The 24184-nt window shown below is 36.5% G+C and overlaps 2 protein-coding genes across 6 annotated transcripts in view; both read right to left on the bottom strand.

Annotated features, from left to right (window-relative positions):
- The window catches only part of DYNC1H1 (dynein cytoplasmic 1 heavy chain 1), a 42617-nt gene extending 42172 nt beyond the window's left edge, over nucleotides 1–445 (bottom strand). The window contains exon 1 of the mRNA XM_042873514.1: nucleotides 166–445. Within this exon, the coding sequence (XP_042729448.1) occupies nucleotides 166–445 (280 nt within the window). The remainder of the gene's footprint in view (nucleotides 1–165) is intronic.
- A 3822-nt stretch (nucleotides 446–4267) lies between these two features.
- PPP2R5C (protein phosphatase 2 regulatory subunit B'gamma) overlaps nucleotides 4268–24184 on the bottom strand; it is a 73231-nt gene continuing 53314 nt past the window's right edge. For 3 of the 5 annotated variants that reach the window (XM_042879314.1, XM_042879553.1, XM_042879467.1), the window contains 11 exons: nucleotides 23574–23666; nucleotides 23344–23474; nucleotides 20708–20767; nucleotides 19716–19824; nucleotides 17284–17337; nucleotides 16379–16549; nucleotides 15719–15846; nucleotides 14085–14186; nucleotides 12049–12121; nucleotides 9680–9796; nucleotides 4268–6942 (listed from right to left, as the gene is read on the bottom strand). In XM_042879314.1, the coding sequence (XP_042735248.1) occupies nucleotides 6811–6942; nucleotides 9680–9796; nucleotides 12049–12121; nucleotides 14085–14186; nucleotides 15719–15846; nucleotides 16379–16549; nucleotides 17284–17337; nucleotides 19716–19824; nucleotides 20708–20767; nucleotides 23344–23474; nucleotides 23574–23666 (1170 nt within the window). In that variant the 3' untranslated portion in view covers nucleotides 4268–6810. Of the gene's footprint in view, nucleotides 6943–9679; nucleotides 9797–11892; nucleotides 12122–14084; nucleotides 14187–15718; nucleotides 15847–16378; nucleotides 16550–17283; nucleotides 17338–19715; nucleotides 19825–20707; nucleotides 20768–23343; nucleotides 23475–23573; nucleotides 23667–24184 lie in introns of those variants that run through there. The other 2 variants (XM_042879394.1, XM_042879639.1) reach the window with 2 other exon arrangements.

Raw genomic sequence — 24184 nt, 5'->3', positions numbered from 1 at the left:
ACGGACTCCGGCCGCGGCGGAAGCAGCCACCGCCCGGCCCTTCGGCCCCGAGCAGAACGGCGGCGGAGCCCCGCAAGCGCCGCACCCACCCTCCATCCCTCGCTCTCTCCCAGAGCCGCCATTTTGTGACGCTGTGATGGCGGCGGGAGCGGGCCCTCGCCTCACCTTTAAGGGTGGAGCGCTCCACCAGCACCGTGTGCACCTGCGGGTCGGAGAGGAACTTGCGCATATGTTCCACGGCACCCTTCTCCTCCAGGGCCGCCTCCAGCACCGCGGTGGCTTCGCCGCCATCCTCCAGCAGCAGCGGCACCAGCTTGCGCAGGTGCTTCTGCAGCACCGACACGTCGGCCACGTTCTGCACGGCCGAGCCCGACACCTCCATGCCGCCCTCCTCGCCGCCGCCGCCGCCGGGGCCGCCGCCCGCGCCGCTGCCGGAGTCAGACATGCCGAGGCAGGAGGCACCGCCCGCTCCGGCACCGCCCGCCGCCTTATAAGCGACGCCCAGCAGCGCGGGGGAGCCTGGGAGGGGCAGGGCGCTCCGCCCCGGGGCCGGACCGCATCGCTTGGCGCCGGGCCCGCGTGAGGCGTTGCGGCAGGGAGCGCTGCGCCCGGGGCCGCGCACTTTCTTCGTTTCTTAAACAAGAAGCAGTATTGTTTTATTTGACTGCTTCCTTCTGGAAGAGCGAAGGCGGAAAGCCCTCGTTCGCAGGCGCTGGGGCCAGGCACTATCGTAGATGACGCTTGGCTGCGGCTTTTCACCTTGGTCGCTTTATGGATCCAGCTCGTGCGTCAGCTTATTTGCAGCCTAAATAAATCACCGAACGGCTTCTGGGGGAAGGGACCTTACGCATCGTGCAGTTCCACCCCTTGCTGCAGGCCTTGGAACACGTCCAGGGATGGAACAGCCACAGCTCTTGGGCAGACAGGCCAGGGCCTCAGCCCTCAGCGAACCCCCCTTCTTAAGCCCCTTTTACTTAGGCTCCCTGGAGCCTCAGAGCCTTCTCCCCTGAGCAGTAGGTAGCCAAGTCATCTGAGTGTTCTATTTAACGTGCCATTAACCGTGTTCTTCAAGTGTTTGGTACAACACTCCCGTTTTCCATCTGAAGGCCAGCCTGTTCACACACACTTTCTTCTATGAATAAGTTATGCTTTTAGGATTAGACTAAATAAAGAAAAAAAAAAAAAAGCTGTGTCAAGGCTGAATTCTACTGAAGATCCATAGCTAGGCCCTGCCTTGCTGCTTCCCACCAGGGGAAATAGCCACCTATCATATCCACACAGTAAACATCAGATCAGGCAAGGATCCAAAAAAACACAAGTTAAATGAACACCTTGGCTCAAGCATAACCTGGAATCTCAAAGAAGGTAGCTGAAGCTAGGCAGCATGCTCACTCTTCAAAACGGCTGTCATCTGCTGCACCAAAATGTCACCACCTTTGAGGCTTACAAAGGAAGATACAATATCATTAATCTAGAATTGCTGCTGGGAAGAAATAAGGAAAGTGAAGTAAGGAAGTATGGAGGAGAAAGCAGGACAGAGACAGGAAATAAGAATTGCAGTAATTATTTATATCAATTACTGCCAAAATGCGCCCCCCCCTCCCCCCCCCCAAAAAAAAGCAGTATTAAGAAAAAGCCTAAAAACCAGCAAGTCTTACATTTAAGGACAAATTAAATACTTCACAAGGCCATATAGTAAAGAACAAGACTAGGATTCTGCTATGTTAAGTGCCAGACTACTTCCAACTAAAAAGCAGTTTAGATTAGATGCGTTCTATTTCTTTAATCACCTCACCTTCATCTACTGTGTGAAGGGAGGTTAAAGGGGCTGAGAAGTGCTTTGAGTTAAAGGAATCCAAAATAAAAGACAAGATAAACTAGTTTTTTTGGTTGTTTCTTTTTTTTCCCCTGCACAAGTTATCAGGCAGCATTAAAGCATGCAAAGAACAGGCTTTAGTTTGCTCAATCAAGGTGAGCAACAGTTTGCCTCGATCTACCTCCAGTAGATACCAGTCATTTTAGTAACGGAACACAAAGAAAGCCTCAGAATTCCAAAGGTCTACAGAAGCTTCCCACAGGCACAAAAGAAAAAAAAATTAGGAGATTTTATTTGTCATGATTTGGTACATTTTTGAAGGCCAGTTGCCTGAGTTACAGAAAATCAGATGTTCCACCCCCCTCCGTCCTGATGCTAACATTTTCCTTCAGTGATTTCACCAATCTTTCAACTCTGTATCTTCTCATATTTGCGACGTACTTTTGAGATTTTTTAAAATTCAATACTGTAATACTCTCACTCACCTTTACGCCATTGAGTGAACAGTGGAAAATAATTCACAGATTTTATAAGAGGAGAATAATAGTATTCAGTAAATTTAAGCCAAATCCCTACTTTCATATTAAATGGCAAGTGATAAGCAGCGTTTGGAGCACTGTAAATCACTGCGCAATAATTGCTGGGGATTAGTTGAAATATAACGTCTCAATTAAGCAATGTCTGAAATAGGGAGACAGGGTACTGAACTAAGATCTGATGGACAAAACAAGTGAAGTGGGGATTGAAAAGGAGAAAAAAGGAGCTTGTCACCACAGGTAGAAGTTATTCATCAACTCGTATTACACGTTCAAGTGAAATGCGCCATGCTTATCTTGTAAGTTTAAACGAATGGGAAACAACCAGCCAACCTTTCTGCTTCATATTTGCATTTCTTCCTACTCTCAACTCTTCCCACCTAGGTGCAGTTTGCCTGTATCCCAACTCGCTGACATCTGCCAATTCATTTCAATTTCTGAGTGGAGCCGTGCCAAACCAGCCCATTTCTCTTCTGCAACTTCATCATCATGGAGACCAATTTCAGCAAACGATAAAAGTTGTTCATTTCCCTGCATTTGGTAGTAATTGGGCAGTATTTGAGACCAAAATAAAGCAAAAACAACAAAAATAATCCACCAAAAAACCCACAAAAAACAAAAAACAAGCACTTGTTTCCCCCATCTCTGGCTCTTATGGAGCCAGCGTACTCCATAAAAGCATACTCATTAGTACAGCAAGACCTTCACACCAGGGTGACTCCTCTTAGTGTGGTCTTCTGGACCACAAGAATGCCTAATATAGCTTGAAGCAAAACATGTGAATGCTCCCTCCTCCCTTGTATCAAAACTTTGGAAGCTCTCCCCTTGAAACCCTTAGGCTGGATGCTTACGTAGCTTCACACTTTGTGCAGCCCTCCACTCATGCAGGAGTGAATGCAGTCCCAGGATGAAGGGGTTCAGAGAAAGGAAGCTTCAATCATGCTGCTCTTCAATAATGTGAGAAAGGAATGATGTATTATTAACTTCCATAGCTGTACAGTAAATTCCCCCTTGGGAATTTTTTTCATACATAGTATTTAACTGGATCAAAGTTTTACCTCGTAAGGTAAAGACAGCATAAGCCAAGTCTCATCTTTTCAAAGAAGTCCAAATCCAGGGAGATCCCAAACCAATCAACCAAACTGATATACATATACTTTGTTATGGCCTTCTGTTTGGGGATAAAATGTAATACATAAACCAATAACCATCTATTTGTTTCAAAGTCAGAACTTTTCTGATATTCCTGCCACCTGGCCACTTACCTACCACATGATAATCTCCTTAATTTTTTGGCTACTTCATTCGAAGCCTGTCAACATAAATGTTACAAGGGAAAATACAGAACAGAGGATCTTCTGTATCTGTAGTCCGGAGATTTATCGAGTTCTTTTCAGTACTGATAACTGTTCTTAAAGTTGCCTGCTTTTTTCTACAGAATAACCATTACTCCCTGTTATTTTGTTAATACTACCAACATTAGTAGCACTCCCACTTTTTTGTGAAACTTACACAATTCTTTAATTCCCACAGGCCATTCTTCAAATTATGATAATCTGAACATCCCCCCCCTCCCCCCAAAGGCCCTGTGCTGGATATATTTTCATGATGAGCAAAGTAAAATTCACATGTTCTTTATTTGTCCATATAACACACCATTAATTTTTTTTTTTCTTTTTAAATTAGATAAAAGCAAAATTAAATGGCAGGTGTATGAAGTCCTTCTGAAACAATGCCAGAACAAAAAAACTGAATTACAAAATGTTAAAAAATATGTTGGTACATTTGAACTTAACATTCCACTACTGCATAATGTTACAGATATTGTCTAATGAAAAATAATTGTGCCACTTACCTATTTTTGCTGTTTCTAGGAAGTTTTTATTCTGTACATAGGACGATTCTGTACAAAATATGAAGTCTACATTTTTATTACTTATTACCATAAAACAAAGTACAATGTATGTACAATATTAAAATGAAGCCATACTGAAGCCACACTAAAAAGACACTTGTAATATTACTTTTGACATTCCTGATGTACAGGTGTAATTTTGGAGAACAGGGAAAGGTGTCAAACACAGAACTTTATGAAGAACCACAGTCACCAAAATTTTACTTTAATTTTTCTTCCTTTTTGTTGTTGTTGGCTTTGTTTTTTTGTTGTTCTTTTTTTTTTTTTTTTAAGAATGGTTCCGTAAAGGATTATAAATATGTAATTATTGATAATAAACATGCTAAACAATTAGTGGTGACAGATTTTGGAATACTGCCTAATAAAATGACAAGTGGCCCCAAACTTAAAATATGAATCTATATGAAATTTAAGTGTCTAGAAATAGCATATTTCTATTTCTTTTTGGTGAATGTTTATCTTCAATAAAGAACAGAAAATAAGTTTAGACAGTGAAAAATGTTCTTATACGTTGAGCATCACACAGTCGATCAAACATTGATATACATTTTTTTTTCCTTCCCCTCCTCGGGTAACATAATTCCTTTCAGCAACCTCTTGCACAAACATACTGAACACCCAAAATCAAAGGTAACTGATAATCTACCAGCTAAAGATGGAAGTTCAAACAATGGTATATCAAAATACATAGACACTGCTTTACACAATTAAAAAAGCACCCTTTTTCCCTCAAAAGGAGAAGGCATCTTTAAACTGTTCTAATAGAGTTTATCCTTACGGTAAAGCATAATCTTTTTCAAGTTTTACAGGAAATGTTTCAGACGCAGTGGACATTCCGCTTATAGGTTGGGTTGGTCTTTAAATTTAGTTCTTGTAAGCCAATATCTACTGCTGACAATTTTCTTCCAATAGACCACAAATATTGGAAATTGTATGTTAAATGCAACCAACAAACAGCAGGCACAGCATCTGCACAAGGTTACTACGAATGTCTGCTTTGTGCAATATCTTTATGGATGCAGGAGACATTATACTTCCTTAAAAAATGAAACAAAACTATTTTTAAAGAAGCCACATTTTTATCTCTTTATGCATCAAGACATTAAACATTAAGTTATATCATGTTACTGCCAGAGACAAAGGAAACTAATCACCCATTTAGAATAGCAGAACACATTTCAAACAGCTTGTAAGCAGGATAAGTAAGTCAAAATACTGGCCACCCTGAGAGAAATCAAATATTGAAGACAAAGAACTATATTTTAAAAAAGATTTTCCTCCCGTGCTTTTCCATCTACAACAGAAAGCTCAATACATGCAAGTAATCTTGTGGAATATATAGCAGCATTTGAAGATCATCAGCAATTCAGATGCGTTTTCAGTTCACTTGTGAGGTGTATTTGCAGCACATGTGCTCTTTACAACAACAAAAATATTTTCACAATAAAGTTATGGTCACGATCTCCCCAGCTCTTAGACGCAAAAAAAGAAGCAAAATGGAATTCAACTGTCTGTTCTTTTTCTCCTTTTACTTTGTCCTAAGCTTGTGAAGTTTTGTTTCCTGAAAGGCTATGCTCATCTTTCAGATAAAAACTGATGCAGCTGAAATGACACAAAATATCTGCCATGGAATACTGAACTCTTAGAGCCCAAGAAAAATGCTGAGTATTAAAAGCTCAGATAAGGGAGAAAACAGTGAAAGAGTATTTTATTGACTTGGAAAAAAAAAAAACAAAATGAAATTTTATATTCAATCTGTTCCCAGTCATAGTAAACACTTGTTTGTTTTTTTTTTTTTTTTTTAGGAAAAATTATTCTACCAGTTCACTTCTGGAATACTGGTGCCATATAATATACTGAAGACTGGAAAATATGGCTTTAAATATACATAAAGTATTAGGACATGGAATATATATATACTTATATATATATCTTTATCCTAAGTAAAGGAGAAATGAATTTACAGAACCCTTAAAAGGAATCATGATCAAGGATTGTCATGACAGGTACCAGTTTGTAAGCCATGTTTTATAGTACGAAAGAATAATCACGTACTTTCAAATCTGCTGGTATATTACAAGATAGCAATGTGGAAACAACTATAAAGTTGACAAATCCTACAAAAGGTTTAATACTCAAATTTGATATTATTTTACTTTTGAAAATGCACATTTATCATTAGTACCAACTATTGGTCATTCATTTATTTAGATGGAATTAGTTTACAGAATGCTCTTCTCAAACGTGATTATAAAAACTGCATGTTATCAGCCAGCTGGTACTACGATAACACCTCCAGGAAATTGTGTCCACTTGATTACTGTCAACCCAATATTCTGCATACGGAACTGGGTCGTTTACCATTGTTTGAACTACTAATCTTGAGCTGCATACTCTTAAGTTATTGCCTACAGAACTGGGTTGAAGAAAACTTTGACTTTGTGTGTAACCAATAGGTATGGCACAAAAAATTAAGTTCTACTGTAGAACTGAGTCCAGAAAAAAAAAACTGTTCCTCCAAAATAATATTTCACTGTAATAGCTTAATGCCCATCATGTGATATTAATTCATCAGCTCTGCAATGTGATTCCAAGGCTTTCATGGTATAGATATCCTGAGGCAGTTCTGACTTGCGTCGCACGAGAGGACGATCTTTTTTCTGATCTTTCTGTGCCTGAAACCAAAGTAGAACAAACTTGACAAAAAATGTTACTTCCTGAACATTAAAATATTCCCTTGCACATCCATCTTTACTTTCTGGAATGAAATTCTTACCATCACCTTTTTATGCCATCACCTGTCTAGTTTTAAGTTTTTTTCCTCCACAAAAAACCCAAAAAACTGAGCAACCCTAACAAACTAGAGCTACCAGCAATCACAGCATTACTACTGTGACAGTCACTTGATTATAACTGCTCTTAAAGTAAAACTCTGACCTCTCTTCTCTTACCATTTTTCATTTTGTGTATCTTTACATCCAAGACAAACAATCCTAACTTTTCCCATGCTTGTTTACTTGCACCATTCACACACCTGAATTCATAGGATTCTCCCATATTACTTTACTAATGCTGTATCAAAACCAGATAGTATTGACAGTATATTTTTCAACTACATAGGGGCATTTTCTTGCAGTCTCTACGTCCTTCTAATCTACCCCAATTTGGTTGTTAATCAATATTTATTCTTTTTCTTTAAATTATACTCAGTCTATGAAGGAACACAAGGTCAGTAATTCCTTTCTGCAAATATTCTTTTCACCCCCCTGCCCCCAGCTCCTCTTCCCAAGCTGTTACACTTCACATACATTTGAGCTCATTAGATCTGCACTGAAATTTTTCACTCCATACAATTTCTGTTAAGCCACACAGTTGTAATCTGCAAATGGCGTCATTTCAGATTCACGTTCCTCCCCTGTAGTGAATGCTATAATTCTTTCCTGATAAATCTGACATGCTGCTCTTTCATTCTTCTCATTGGGAAAAATAATTTTTATTTTTCCTCCACCTTTGTTCCCTAAACAGCCTTATAAAAGGAATTCTACCCTTAAAAATAATTTATGGCCCTTATAAAAACCAAGCAGCTTTTACTTTGCCTTTTGTTTTTTCACAAGCATCTTCAGTAAGTTATTAAAGCACTGATCAAGTTGTATCATACCAGACTATTCACTACGCTCGCAATCTGGGCAAGAAAAACAGCTGCTGGTAGACCTTCCTCAGCCGACCCGTCTTTACACTGTTCCTCACTTCTGATCTTTTATTTTTGACTTAAACAAACAAACAAACAAACAAACAAAAAAAAAAAAAACCCACACAAACCCTTCATGCTGACTTTTTTTTTCCTGGCAAGCCAGTTTAGCTTGTTTTAGCATCAGTTTCCTTTGGTACTTGAGCAAGGGATAAGTAAGTCTCTCTCCAGTCTGCAATCACAAATGCCACTGCATACCTAGCCTGCTGTCCACAGTACCCCACAGCCCCTCAGTCCTTTTCTTATCCCATGAGCCAATGATCAATCTCCTTGCAGGCTTCATATTTAGAGATTTCTGTAAGTTTATGGGTTTGTGGTTTTTTGTTGTTTTTCCAACTCCAGTTTCAAACTGTCCTATTCACCCATTTAAGACAGAATCTTTATCTTTGAGAAATGGGTTTAGAGCTCTTAATCATTTCATTTACTTCTTGTACCCTCTTCTAATGGAGAAATGCAGGAAAGCATGCACCTGGGGAGATGGTTAAAGAACACTTAAACAGTTCTCAACAACTCCAAAACTTAATTTTACCACTTTTTTCTTTTCCATTAGCTTTTACTGCAAACTGCTTCAGAAACGAATGTTTAAAAGGTAGCCATCACAGAGTATAACTTAGAGGTTTATTATTATTAACTTCAACCTACTGAATTCAAAATCACATATTTCTTAGAATAGATGAAATACAGTATTGCAGAATAATTTTAGTTGTTTAATTAATGGAATTTTAAGTAATGAAAGAGGTAAAGTCCACATTATGTTTATTGTAATTAAGTTTCTTGTTTGATATTTTCATTCAAATTAACAGACTTTATCTCTGATCTCAATCCCTCACCTTGACATCACTGCTCTGATCTTAAACTTTGCTGTATATAGAGGTACTCAGACTATTGATATTTTACCAGATATCTGAGTAATACTGTAGTGCTTGCTCCCTGTCTCCCCATCACTTTCCATTAGTTCCCAGTTCAAATAGTTCTCCAAAGCTCTAGTTCTAATGTTGGGACTCTGCTTCCACTTAAGTTAATTAAAAAAACACCTGGAGATCACTAATAGTCTTCTGTCTTTAACTAACTAGAATGGCCTTGAGTCTCCTTGTCTTTTTGTAGGTAATGGAAGGTTACCAGACCGTGAATTGGGAAAGACAGCCTATGTGTGTAGGCAAGGAAATTTACACGGTGGACACCTCACAAGTTTTGTCAAAACACTGTAGGCTTTAGCCAAAATTGTGAATAACAGATAAAAGAAATGTAATCCCTAGTATCTCACTATTTTATAAGTTCTCCTTATTAAAGACAAAACTGTTGCGTAGTTAAGAGATTTATACATTTTTAATTCTGCTTAGGGGAAAAGCGTTGCTTCTGCTATGACTCAGCTAATTTCTAAGTTGAAAGGAAATGAAATCTTTTGTAGAATATCTCAAGAGGTTTTCATCAGATCCCTAGACATGAGAAATGTAACACCATATTCCTTGCTGCTCTATTATCACTTTAAAGTAGCAGCTCTAATGAAGTTTCTTATTGCAAGACACAAAAGTTAAAGAGATGAAAACATAGCTAGTTTATCTCTGGAATTAACCAAAAAAATCCAGAATTAAGAGCAACTGCCAGATTTATCATTTGTTAATACAATTTGTAAAGGGTACTTTATTATCTTCACATAACCTTACCTGACAAGCCTCTTCTTTCACTGTCTTTTTCAGCATCTGCAAATCTTCAATTAAAGGCCCATCTGTTTCCATTGCAACTGGACTGTTCAGCAAGCTCGTGTCACTATACGTTGGGTACTAATAAAATGCAAAGGGTTAAAATAATCATTCTGAATAGCAGTAACTAAATACTAAGAGTGATTTAGAGCACCTTAATGCTGCAATTATTGGAGATTAGCTTCAACATCTTATGCTTCCAGGTACCAAGGAATAATTTTTTTCCTAAGTGCACGTAAAAGATGGAGAAAAATGGAACTCCAGTGTTTCCATTCTGGCATACATGTCCCATTGAACAATTACACTTTATCTGAGACTTAATTTTAAAGCATATTCATATTTTGCCAATTTTTGGCAGCTGAAGACTCCCTAATACACTGTCTAGTGATTTCTGTCTAGTGATTTAAGAACAGTGTGACAGCACAATGATTTTTATTGCTGGTGCAATTTTGCATTTATAAAAGAAAATACACAGTTTAAAAGATTAAGTTACTAAAGACAAAAACCTTTAAAGTTAAGTACTTACATAGGACAGAAAATTTTAATAAAGCAGCCATACAAGTGCTTTGGGAATTAAAAAGATTATGTGAAAACACTCATAGTATCTGAAACTTGCTGTTCAATAATCTCAATAGTTTATCAATAGGTTAAGTTTCATTTAACTCCAGTGAGGCTTAAGTGGTCTTTAAATAAAAACTCATTTATAAGCACACTTTCTCATCTATTTGTCTTCATAGATATTTTAGTATCTGTGCCAGTAACATCATATATATAAGATAATAAAGAAATCTAATCAGCAGGGGTTGTAATATCAAGATCTAAAATTTTAAAGTGTATTCTGTTATGCAAAGTCAGGAATAGCTCTGAACAACAAGAACTGTTAGTAACTAAAAATTAAGGGAGTGTTAATAAATTCAGGGTGGAAGGGGGAATTGCTAAAATCCATTATATAGACTGCAGTGTTCAAATTAATCATTTTAAATCACTTGTCATTATCACCTCTCTTCAAGCAGGCTATGCAGAATATATGGTATACAGGCTGTGCTACCCAGCTTCAGAAAGCACACTGAATGACAAGAATTGCAAAAACTAGCAATCTTATACTTCAGAACTGTAGATTTTACTACCACGAGTCTATTCATTTATTTAGACAGGCGCAGTTCACCATTTGTGACAGCAAATGACCATCTCTAGCAAGCACTCTTGAACCAAGTCTTTTGTATGACATTAGAGAACGTTGTGTCAGTGACAGACAACCACTACTTTCAAGCACAAGGCTTTTCTAAAACTCGTTTGACTCTTCTATTGTTAGGCATACTCTGATTTTTAACATTTTTTATTTGAGCAGTTTAGTAACTGCTCCCTGGTAGAAATGCTCTAAGGGGAAAAAACATTTATGAAATTCCTTCTCCTTAGGAAAAATATGACCCCATACTTGGTTTTAGAACACCAATGAGATCATAAAGTGTCCTGCTTCCTTTTATCATTGTTCACTCTTCTACCACTCAAGCTAAGCTGCTGCAAAGACACAGCACAGTAAGTTGCTTGCTGCAATAATCTACTTGCTGAGAAGTAATACAAATGGGTTTTTGTTTTTTTGCCTACAACAGCAAATCAGTGACTGCGATAAGGAAAAAGACTTTCAGAAAATGAATGAATAAATAAAAAGAGAAGCGGCATTCTCCAAGAAATGAGAGTGGGTGAGGGGAATTCAGGCTGAATCATCACCTTCTCCCATGATGTCAAGATAAGCACTCTAAAGGAAATTTTCTTTATCAATATTTTAATCATGTCAGCTCACAGATACTTGACAGGACAATTCCTTTTCAGTAAGAATCTGATGTGCACATTCACCAAGTGACTAACCCATAGCAAATATGAGAACAAATGCAGTAGACAAGAACGTACAATTTTAGTTTAATTCATTTGACACAGAGGAAAACTGAGCAGTCATAACTCACAGTTTGCAGAAAGATCTCTTTTGTAATATACTGTGTGCAAAACAGCTTTCAAAGAGAAACCAATTATGGCATCTCTCTGTTTCCATAATTTTGCACAATAACTTTTCAAACCGCAATACAGTAAATCTCCTATTATAAGAAAAGGAAAAAGTACTTCACATCATATTTTTCAGAAACCTTTTTTCTTATTAAAGAACTACTTGCACAAGAGAAAGGTTACAAATTTTAAAGTACTTTTATTGTATATCTTTCATAATACAATTAATGAAATTGTTTTATTTCCATGACCAGTCAGACCTGTTTCCCCCACTGATATTTAACAAAGCTAAAGTATTAAAACATGAACATCTTATGTTAATCTTTTCTAAATACCTGGGGATTTGATTTGGCTAGATTTTCTATTTTAACCCATGCTTCTTCCCGTTCCTTCAATTTTAGCTTCTCTCTGAAAAAAATTTCAAAGCAAAAATGGCAAAAGAAGCTTGGTGAATCCTGTATCACAACTTGTGTATTTTCTTTAACATTAAAAGAAACATCACTAGAAGAATAAATTGTTTGGCAACGCCCATTTCAGTTTAGCGTCCAAAAAACCCATTTCATGTTGGCATTACAATTTGTATCAATTTCATGATCCCAAAGCAGCATTAAAAAGAAAAAAAACAAACCCAATCCTCTCATGAAGCAACCAGCTAACGAGCTAATCTTTGCTAATTGTACACTTAAAAATTATTGTAACTCAAAGGGAAAAAAAAATTGAACTGTTACATGGATTCTTACTGTCATCTCAGTGGCTTGGGTGACAGTTTAAACAAGAGAAAAAACCCAGAGATATTTTGAATTGTACACAAATAGAGACATGAAACAAAACAAAACATAACAATCAAAAAAACACAATAAATCATTCAATGGAGTCACAAGAAATGATACTTCAGAAGTAAGGTTTCTTTCTGTATACCTGATTTTTTTCAAATTTAAGTTATTGGTTTTTCCTACCCTAATAAACTGCCTCATGTACAGGCCTGAACAAACTGTTTGAAAGGTGGTAGAGTTGTGAAAGGGTTTTTAGATCAACAGTGCTTAAAAAAAAAAACAAAAACAAAAAAACTTTCAGGCTTCAACACATGGAGTAGCTGATCCTGGCTTAAATCTCAGCAATTATAATTCAAGCCTACACACAACTTGCCTGCAGCACTTCATTAAGTTAAGCTTAGAGTGGGGTAGAATTCCCTCTCCATCTAAGCTCTATTGTGGTAAAGAATTTCGTTTTGCTCTGATGTCACCCTTAGCACCGTCTGCCTCAGTTCACATTCAAATAAAATGTCACGAAACAGCCACAACCAAAACCAACCAACTAAACAAACAGGAAAAAGGAGGAACGATTGATTTCAGATTTAATAAAAGGACTTCTACTCATTTGATATAAGAGATTCACACAGTCTGTTCTTTCAAAAAAATAAATATTCACTTTTTGTCCACATAAGAAAATATATGCAATACTACAAGTTAATTTCTACTTGAATTATAACAAGCAGCTTCAAAATTTAAGTAAGATTATCTACATTAGAAATTTACATTACTTCCAAAATATTGTTTTAATTCAGGTTCAGAATTTGAAACATTGTCTGAGGGAATTCTTGGTCACTTAGAAAGTAAAAATCAAATTGAAATCCAGATATTTTTAATATCTGCTTTTTAATCATGCTCCCAGTTTCTAAGGTAAGCACCGAATGATTCACACATTTGACTTCTATTTCCAATCTATTAAATAATTTTGAGGTCCAGAGGAATAGCAGGTTTATGAAAAGTAAATTCATGAGCACAAAATTTAGCTTCATTTTTGGGCATTTAGCAGAAAAAATTCTAGCTTCTAGTTTCCTGCTCTCTTTCAGTGGCCTGTGCAGGACTACAGTAAGTCATCAGGATTCTTCTGGCAAACAGTGCATTATAACAGAGTGACAACTTTATCTTGGATTATTTCCAGAACAACAGGCACACATGCGCATACAATGCAATGTCAAAAATACTGGAAAAGTGTTTTGGGAAGGACTGAGTGATAACATGAGAAAATAACACTGGGTAAATACAGCATGCAAAAAATAAACAGAGGATGTCAACCAAGCTCTTCAGCAGATCATTAACAGTGGGCCTCCATGATAAGCAGTATCCTTTTCCAAAAACTAGTTTTAAGAAAGGTGATATGCAGCAGCATTGGGCCAAAGACTACAGGAAGTACCCCATTCTGAAGATTCTACAGTTCACGTGTAATGAGAACTTTTACCAAGCAAATTTTGAGACTGTTGTACTGTAATCAAGTGGGTACAACTTCCCAGTAGAGACATAGTTTTTCAGAGCGAAAGCACTCTGAACAAATTATTCAAGAACAGACAGACACTGACATGAAAACTTACTTCAGTTTTTCTGCTTTAAATTGCTGTGTGCAGTCATCGAACAGTTTTTGGTTCATCTCCATGAAGAGTTTCAGAGCATTGTATATCAAGCCATGTATTGTCCTATAAGTAAAACTTCTGGTTGAAACTCAGAGTACTTTAAACTTTGAAATCTATTTTTTCTGGTGAACAGAAGCCAATAGCCTACATAACTGGAAAATCACATCATTTCAGAACAAATGGAAACAACACTAGTTAGCGGAAGTTTCAGTTTACCCTCCAAAGGGCCAACGCAAGTACTAAAGTTACCATTTCACTTACTCTATAGTACTACTTGTCACGTATATTTTTCATGAACTTCATTTTTTAATACTGTGTATACCAAGAGGACTGGGTTTGAAATGACTGTCTGACCTTAATCAAGCTCAGTTGTTAAAGAAAATGCAAGATAGCGTTACAGTTTTTGAAATAAGTAACTTACTGGCAACTGACAGAGTGATTATAAGGAGCCCAGAGAAGACATTATTCATTTTGGCAACTGCCACACAGCAACAGCACTTAGTTCAACACAGTTATGCCAGGACTCTTTGGAAAAGCATTAGAAAAGTGATGTGGAAAACAACAATGACAAATATCTGCCTTATGAAGCACTTATTTTTACAGAGTATTTTACAAATTCTGGTGCATAATCTGCTGATCATCAAAACCACACAGCAAGCAATCGGTTAAGTGATTACTTTGTAACACAAGTGAGTTGCAAGTGGGAGTGCAGCTGTACTGGGTAGCACCACTTCTGCTCAAATCAAAACGAATGCATGTTCTTGAAAGCCAGAAAAATAACTGACAACAATCCATGTTTACTATATGCAGTTGCATCACTGAACCAAAATTTCATTTGTAAGCACATTATTTGTTACTGCTTACATCCAGCGATAATTATCAACCGCTAACATCACTTTATCTTCCTTTCTTTTTCTGTGTTTAGAGGTAGATGCAGTATGCGTGCTTGGCTAACCAGACCTCAGTTCATGGCCAGCACTAGACTGTGGATGCTTTCATCATTCCAGCAGTTGCACCACAGCAGAAACAAAGAGGCCCTTTACAATGGAACAGCTGCAGAAAGGAGCTGACCAGGACTGTTTTCATGTGCAAGTACTATGTTATAGTGGGGGGAAAAAGTGAAAACAGTCAATGGAGAAAGAAAACAAAACACAAAGGGGGAAAAAACAAGAGAAGGAAAGGAAATAAAATGACCCAGTCTAAAACATACTGCACTAGAATTCAGAAGAAATGCAAATGAGCAAAGAAGTTAGAGATCAAAAAATCAGTTAGTCTTCAGAAATATCCAGATTAGAGATTAACAACAAATTTTCCTCACATTAATAAAAATGCCATGGATTACATGTACTAAAACATTGTTTTTTATGTAATGGAAAAAAGACTTGCTTAGAATTTTTGCTTATATTGCTTATAATGTTCAAAATCAACATTTTGACAACAGTAATCTTTTTACTCTGCAGCCCCAATGACATATAATAAAAACCTCAACACATTTAAAACTTCCCAAAGACAGGATTTGAGCTATTTTCAAGGCTAAGCTAGACCAAAAAAAAAAAAAAAAAGCACAAAATTTTATTTGTACAAATGTTTCTTACTTGTTCCAATGTGTCTTTGAATTCCGGTATAGAGATGGAAACATGATGGGTAAAATCTTCGCTGCATTATCACTAATTAAACTCATAATATACTCATTATTCCAGTAGTATAATGCACGCTCTGCAACCTAAGATGACACAGAAAAAAGAAACACTTCTTCAAACAATCTTTTAAAAAGCAAATATTTGGCAAAAACATGTAACAGGTAAGAAAAGCTGTAAATGAGATTCGGATTTTTGTAGCATAACTAGAAGCTACTGATGGAACTGATGGAGAAAGGAAAACTGCTTTTTCCTTAACAAGGACACGATTCAAACCATTCAAACAGCCCAAGAAATGCTCTTCTGCAAGAAAATGTATCTGTAGAATTCAATTTCAAGAAGTGAAATGCAAGCATTACATACTGCTAAGTTTCAGGTAACTTCTGTGTACACCACAATTGTAAGCTGCTAAGAATAATATTTAAGTGGATCATCAAAAATAAACTCTAGTACTGCACACTCGAAAAGAGACAATAAGGCTAACTTTTGGATCTCCCAATTTTGCCATAGATGTTAAGACTTTCTGTAACAACTGAAGCTGTAAAAGAAGTATGGTGAATAACAGCAAATTCGCTTTGTAAAAATCCTCACTGCATTGCACATTTTTTAAGGACAGACCTGAAAGTGTGGACTGGACACACATTTGGCTAGCTGTCTGAAAAGAGGCTCCATAACTTTTACAAATTCAGATGGTTCAATAACATCTAAAATTTCTTCTAATTCATTTAAAAACATGACTTCTTTTGGACTGTGAGTCTTTGGCCAGTATTTCAGCAGTGCCATTACAACCTGTAGGAGCAAAATGAACAAAATTTTTGTAAGTTAGTACATGACAAAGTAATTACATCTCATTAACATGTCTGATGAACAGAAAAAACAGTTGAACAGAAAAAAACCCTCAAATATTTGTCCCATATAACAGCAGGGTTCAGATATGGTTCAGTGCAGAAGCACCCATTCACTGATCACTACTTTGCAATTAAATGTGTTGGACTAATGATAGAAAACACTATACACAATTTCAGATAATTAAAAATATTCATCTAGGTATGCAGCTATGTGCAGCCAGACAAAAGTCTGTTTTTGTTTATGTTCCAAGGTTAGTATCTGATTCTAAAGGAGAACAGGATCTGACTCAAAAGTCTTGCATCAGTATGTAGCTATGTGTGCCAGAAATCTGTGTGCCAGCACAGTATCAGCCTCACAACAGAGCACAGTTCAGGCAAGTAAATATCTGACTAAACTGCTTTTGGATCAGCTGTTTCATGGAGAGTCAACCAGAACAAAATAAGCAGAGTATACTCAATTTTGCTCCTAAAAGATATACCTTGAAAACTATTAAATCATTTTCAACATTGTAGAGAAAGATACCCATTTGATATGTCAAATGGTTATATATCTGATTCTTCCTAATAAAAATAATTACCTATCAATACTTTGTTCTCTAAGCATCCTTAAACAGTTCACTGATAAAAAGGACATCAGTCTCCCCAAAATATATAATAAAGGCAAAATAAACTTACTGGTTCTGTAAGCGTGCTGTCCTTCTCTAAAAACTGAACTACACAGTATGCCAGCTACAATCAAAGAAAATATTTTGTTAACACTTCTTGTGAAATGGAACACACTGAAATCAGCAGCTTAACCAGGGAATGTTACTGAATTCAGATAAAACAACAGTACTTCTGTAATTTTACAAAGATTTGGAAGACAATTTAAACAACAGAAGAGCAAATATGCTCTAACCCTTTTTCTCAAATTTCTCAATTCTATTCTCATCTTCTCTCCTAGTTATAATATGAAGGAACTTTCAATACAATCTCTCAAGAAAGAACAGAAAAGGAAGAATGGCTGAACAAAAGTTCCTCCCCCCATTATGATTTATTCTTCTCCCATTACTCAGTAGATCACTAAATACAACTGATACATTTTTATCAGAAAATAAGAAAAAAAATATAAGTTTAATCAACCTGATTTTTTCTAGCATATATTAGGAGATCTGCGTGATTCCAGTGTACAAAGATACCAATAATGAGGAAGAAAAAACACTTAAATTTGGAGATATTTCCCACTGTTATTCTCTAACAAGGATATGCACAAGCGTAACAATTACCTCACGTTATGGAAGGTTTGCATAAAGTTATCACCTGAAACAATACTTGCATGCTGCTTTCGCTTTCTAGGAAGATCCAATCTACAGAATTAGGAAGAACTTACACTATTAATACTCTAGGAAATATTCAACGTGAAATCAGACTTCTTCCACAAAGTAGTGCAATATCAATCGCATCTATTACATCTTTGCTCAAATGCTCTGCTTGTTTGTACATAGTTTTTGCTTTATTATTTTTAATTAAAGAAACAACCTAGAATCTCACCTTTATACAAAAATAATTGCTCACTTTAATAAAATAAATCTCATAATTTCATTGAAGCAAATGCCCACTCAGAAGCCAACACTGCAAAGGTTGAATTAGCTCCTGCTGGAAAAGGAATAACCTGCACAATTGTATCACTTGCTTTACAAAGGAAGTTAAACTCTCCTCTCTTACCCATAAGGAAATGGCTAGAATCTTTCCTAAATAAGATTCTTGCATGGTAAGAAGGAATTTACACCTATTCTTGGTGATCAAATGATCTGCAAATTATTGCTTTATTTCAGCTCTTCGTTACGAAGAAAAAAACCTTGTAGATACCTTGGAAATAATGAATACGAAGAAAGCACTATGTATGAAGCACATCTATCTTCACAAAGTCCACTGGGAGAATAGCAAAGTTTTTCTCAGTGGGCTCTATCTAGGCTACAGGTGAAAACCTAAAAAATCATTTCTAGCTGACATAGCTACAAACGATCTGAAGTGTCTTCACTGAGAATGTCCGTGCCTAGAAGCTGCTCACTTCGCAAGACCTGAACGCCCTCTCTCTCTCTACACAGACCACACACACACACACACACACACACACACACACACAAGCACTCAAGAGCCCCATCCAGCCTGACCCTGAATGTCACCTGGGAGAAGGCACACACCACAACTCTGGGCAACCCATTTCCGTGCTTCATTACCCTTATTATTAAAAAAAAAACTGGGTTTATATCCAGTCTCAATCTCCCACTTCAGTTTGAAACCACTTCCCCATGTCTTATCACAACAGATCCTGCTGAAGAGTCTGTCCTCTTCTTTCCCACAGCACCCCTTCAGGTCTCCCTAGAGGATTCTACAGGCTGAAAAGTTAATATTTCAACTCGGTTCCTCTTTTCAAACATAAAATTGGAAGTCATAATTCTGTTTTCTAAATTATTTTCTACTTACTAACACCATCCCACACTGATTTAAAAACATTTTCAACTTCATCACCAAAGTTAGTAAAAAGAAATACACTGAACAGTTTCGAGACTTAGGATTTTCTGTATAGGAAAAAAACTATGAGCACCAGTTTCAAGCAGATACAAAGATCTGACTAGATTATTTATCAACTTCACTTCTGAGAATTATTACTTTGCATCTGTGCCTGGACAGTCAACTACTACATCTTTTTCACCCTAAGTGCCAGCAGTCCCACTGAAGCAGAAATTTTGAATGTGAGACTCGCTGTACGTCTGAAGTTCAGCCTAGGCGTTGTTTCCTAATGTTTGTTCATCCGTGGAAGTTCAGTTGATTAGGCCATTTCCTTTCTTGTTTTTGATGATTGCTAACAAGAATTTCCATTCCAAGTGCCTTCTCATTTCATTCAGTAGGACATATCATAAAAGATGGGCATGCCTACGCCTTTTGTTGATGGGAATGCAAGTCATCCAACGATTTAGAATTATTACTTGTGAAGTAAGGGAAATAGATAAAGATCAGATCATCTCAGTCAGGTAGAGTACATGAGAGAAGAGAAGGTGGTCATCATAGCAGACCTCTGCACTTCTTGTCATCTAAAAAAAAAAAAACCACCAAACAAATCTTACCTGTGGATGGTAAACACTGAGTGATTTCACTTTGTGCAGTGGTAACAAAACCTTCAATAGGAATATTTTGTGCTCTTCTTTTAATGGTAAGGCAAATCCATTAATTATGCTGTCAGGGAGAAAAAAAAGCAATTATTCAGAATATTCCAATAGTCACTACTGCACAGCATATACGAAAATCCTTGATTTCATAGCTTTTTTCTTTTTTTCTTTTTTTTTTTTTTCTCTTGGAAAACACAATGCAGCAGAAAAAAAAATAGATTCAACACGTACCAGAGTTTTTGATCAAGCTCTTTAAAGAATACAACTTAACAGAACAGACAAATCAGCAATCTACCACTGAGACGACCATCTAACATTGCAGATAGCCTTCTAATTCTAAAATTAAGTGCCATGAAACTTATAATTTATTATATAAAAACCGTGTAAAGTAAAAGTAATAACGCTTTTAAGGTGTATTTACATACATATTTTTTAAAGAGCTCGCATCTCAGGATGAGAAGTCAACTGATAACAACCCCAGTTTTGACTAAGTTAGCAGCTTCACGTTGTGCAACTTAGATTCAAGGGCTGTCAGACACATCACTGAAGTTCACTTTAAGGAGATTAACAGATGATTTCTGAGGATTTATAACCCATTCTTTCCGTGCTTACTTGCTATACATTTAGTGAAGTTAGAGGAATTCTTAAATAAATTACCACTAGTTACATTTAATTACAGCTGCCTTGCAGCTTATCTTTATTACAAGGATAATAATGTAGAAAATGAAACTTAAAATGATAAAAAAATTTATCACATCCCAAAAATGCTGCTGTGCAGTTGAAGTTTTTGCTCTGCTTCTGCACTCTTATACAAAATTCAAAGTTAAGCTTCTCCACATGCTAGGAAGCTATTTTCATCTTGTCTCACAACCGCTGGCAATCCCCAGCTGAATATTTAAAGTCTCCTATGAAGATCAAGACAGTTTAATTGGACAAAACCTACAACTTACCTTCCCAATATTTCCAGTAATTCTGCTATGCCATTGTGATGTTCTGTTTCATAAATAAACCTAAAAATAAAAATGAAAAGTTTTACTCAGTTTCTACTGAACAGAGAAATACATCTACCACTGAGATGACCATCTAACACTGCAGATAGCCTTGACCTCTCAGGTTTGAATCGCACAGCAGAAAACAAACTTTGTGGAGCCAATGAAAACAGTCAAGCAGCCTTGGAAACTTTTCTAAACATAATGGCACACTGTGTTCTTGAAGGCCCTGCTCTCCAGAAGATCCGCACACTCCACAAGCACATTAAGCTGCCTTCAACCTTCACGCTTGCTCTTTTCACTCCCATTTAACAATAGTGCATGCACTTCAGCTTTAACAATCCTACTCTGTGTCATTTCAATAATGCAAAACACAGCAAACAGCGCTTTAAATATTAAAAGAACAGAACATCTGGCACAATCAAATGGCATGACTCAACCTTCTACAGCCCATGCAAGCACAAAGTGTTCGAGCAGTTACTACTCATGGAGCTAAAAAGCTATTTGGTATTAGACTCCTGTACACACAAAAGGCTCAGCAATGAACAAAAGTAATCACATTTTCGTGCATTTTCTTCTGAAAGAACACTGTAATTTACCAGGCAATCATCTTTCTTATGGTCTTCTCAATTGCTTAAGCATAAATTTGTCAAGAAAGTTCCATGCACAAACTCAGGTACTTTGAAAATAATGATTTTTTTTCACTTACTAGAAAGTATTATTAATTTCATTTAGTAGAAAATTATTTTCTATTTGAAAACTTCTGATAGACCAACATATTACAGTTGCTTTTAACCCAGAATGTTAGACATGACTGTTCTTTTCTCCTTAAAGATACACTTGATATAATTTAGGATAACAATTTCAAGCAAAATTAAATGCAATGATACAAAAATCTTAAAAAAAAAAAAACCACACCAACATAAGCAGGAACATACTAACTTAATTTGTATACGTACATATACATATTTTACCTTAGAAAAAAAGATCAACATACCATGGGGACAGAATTTATGTAATTCTGGACAGTGACTACAGAACAAATAAAGATCAGATATTTCCTGCATCTTATTAAGATTATGCAGGAAGATTTAGAGGAAAAAAGTATATGAAAAGGAAACATTTTGAAAAATTCTACACATTCTTTAAGAATTTGTCATGCACAATGCACTAATTCAATACAGAAGTTTAAATAACCTTCCTCCCTGGTACTCATATTCATAAAAGTTTACCTCTGAAAGCAAAAAATTTCTACTTATTTCTGCAATACTTAGGAATTATGAGTGAGACATTTTGTTCACTCTTCCCCATAAACTTTCCAGCCTAAAATTTGGTAGAGAAAGGTCACTTCTACAGTGCATCTGTCACATAAATTTCAGATTGAAAAAAAACTATGGAGAACTATTACTGAGATTGTGAAACTATTACAAATGCAACATAACAACTAGAATGTTTCTCAGTATTTTAAAAGCCACCCACCAGAATAGCAGTGGAAGTAAAGACTTCCACTACTGCTGAAAGTAAAGAACATGAAGCAGAAAGTAAAAATACAGTTGAGAAATAAATTATAATAGGCTGTGATACTGTTGTACTGCTTGGTTCAGATATTACACAAAGCCATGCATTTCTGTAAAAAATAACACAACCTATGCACATAGAAATAAGTTTGCCAGTTTATTTGAAAGACACACACGTATTTTTTCCCTGGGAGATACTGGCTCTAGCCAGTCAAGAACTGTTGTCTGCAGGAGAGTGAAGGCTTACTAGCTTTAAAAGTAGCTCCTCTGCATCTCTTCTAAAGGCTCACTTGCTACCACAAATTGAGAAGTGAAACTCACTCTACAGCTGGTACTTCTGGGTGCCATTCATAAAATAGTAGCCAGTGTGCAGAAGCTTTCTGCTGTTTTGTTAAAGAAGTTCATTTTGATTAGAAAATCGTGATGAAAAAAAATGGAAACATTGGAAAATGTGTAAAAACTGATACACAGTATTGTAATGACTTGTAGAAAAGAAGTGTACAAAATCTAGAAGATCAAAAAAGGCACCATAATCTTGCTTTCACACCTGATGACAGGCAATTAAAACAGACTTCTAAACCCCTTTGGAAAGACTGCAAATTAAATTTTCTTTGTGTCAGATCTTTTGATTGGGTGACTGGGTATAAAAAGTACAGCGTATTCTACAATAACTAAAGTTCCCACCAACTCCAAACAGAACATCTTAGGTCTGAGGAAAGAAGAGCCAGTAAATATGCTCCTCCAATCAAATTCTCTGTCACTCCATTAGGGTTGCAACTTCTGCATTACAAAGAAATCAACTGCTATTACAGTATGAATACTACTACACAACAAGAGAAAGGTCTCAGATAAAGATACCAAACCACCCAACCAAGTAACATAATTCAAATATTGGCTGCCAAATATATGCTGCATGCAAGGCTCCCCTAATTTAAATCTCTCAGGTTAGCATCAAATACTGTTAGATGTAGTAGTATTAGATATGAAGTTACTAAGATTTGAAGACTGCTAACAGTATCTTGAAGCATATTTAGCTGTTTATCTGACCAAATGCCTCATAAGACAAAGACACTGACATACCTATAAAATATATTATTAATTTGTTTTCGGATGTAAGCTCTCAGGCCTAAGAATTTCCCATATATTCTGTGAAGAGTTGTTTTAAGAAAATCTCTTTCACGGGGATCTTCACTGTCAAAGAGCTCTAAAAGCTGCAAAGAGGGAAAAGAAAAGATATATTTTATTGAATGTAATGCTCCGCAAGACAATGTGAATATAGAGCTTGAAGCCAGAAGTTATTGTTACCTTACCTGTAATACAAACTTCTGATCAATATATTTCTTAGCTATATTAGGTTGGAAATCTGGAGATTCTAAAAACCTTAAGAAAAATTCATAAACAAGCTGAAAAAGAGTCCAACGAAAAAATACCATTAGTCTTATAAACAAAGAATTTTGACCAGCATATTACCAAAATTACTAATTAGTTGCCCAAAATTGCACTGTTTATATTCGTACAACACATGTTTATTTACATAACACACAATGAAAGCTTTGCTTCTGGCCTCTCCATGAAGTATGTTTTTATTCAGTATAAGTTATGTTCTTTAAATTGCACTGAAATTCTGCTGAGCTCCACTGCTAGATTCTCCTCATATGACATAATCTAATATTCAACATGCCCAGAAGTATGTGTTTTAAAACTTGTTCTATGTTTGTCACAGCACCTCACAAAGACAGAACTGAGTCAAAGAAACCAGTGACAAACTGAAGCTCATCACAGCAGTTACATCCAGACCACAAGAAACAGCAAACCTTCAGCCTCCAAAACACTGACATTCACTGAAAAGATCAGTGTAAATTCAAGACATATTTTAACATCATAGAGGGATTAACTGATCCAGGGAGACAGACAGAACCTG

The sequence above is a fragment of the Lagopus leucura genome, unplaced genomic scaffold, assembly GCF_019238085.1.
Source record: "Lagopus leucura isolate 7727_CA_CO unplaced genomic scaffold, USGS_WTPT01 Super-Scaffold_1, whole genome shotgun sequence".
NCBI lineage: Eukaryota > Metazoa > Chordata > Aves > Galliformes > Phasianidae > Lagopus > Lagopus leucura.
This window is presented reverse-complemented; position numbering and strand designations above follow the sequence as displayed.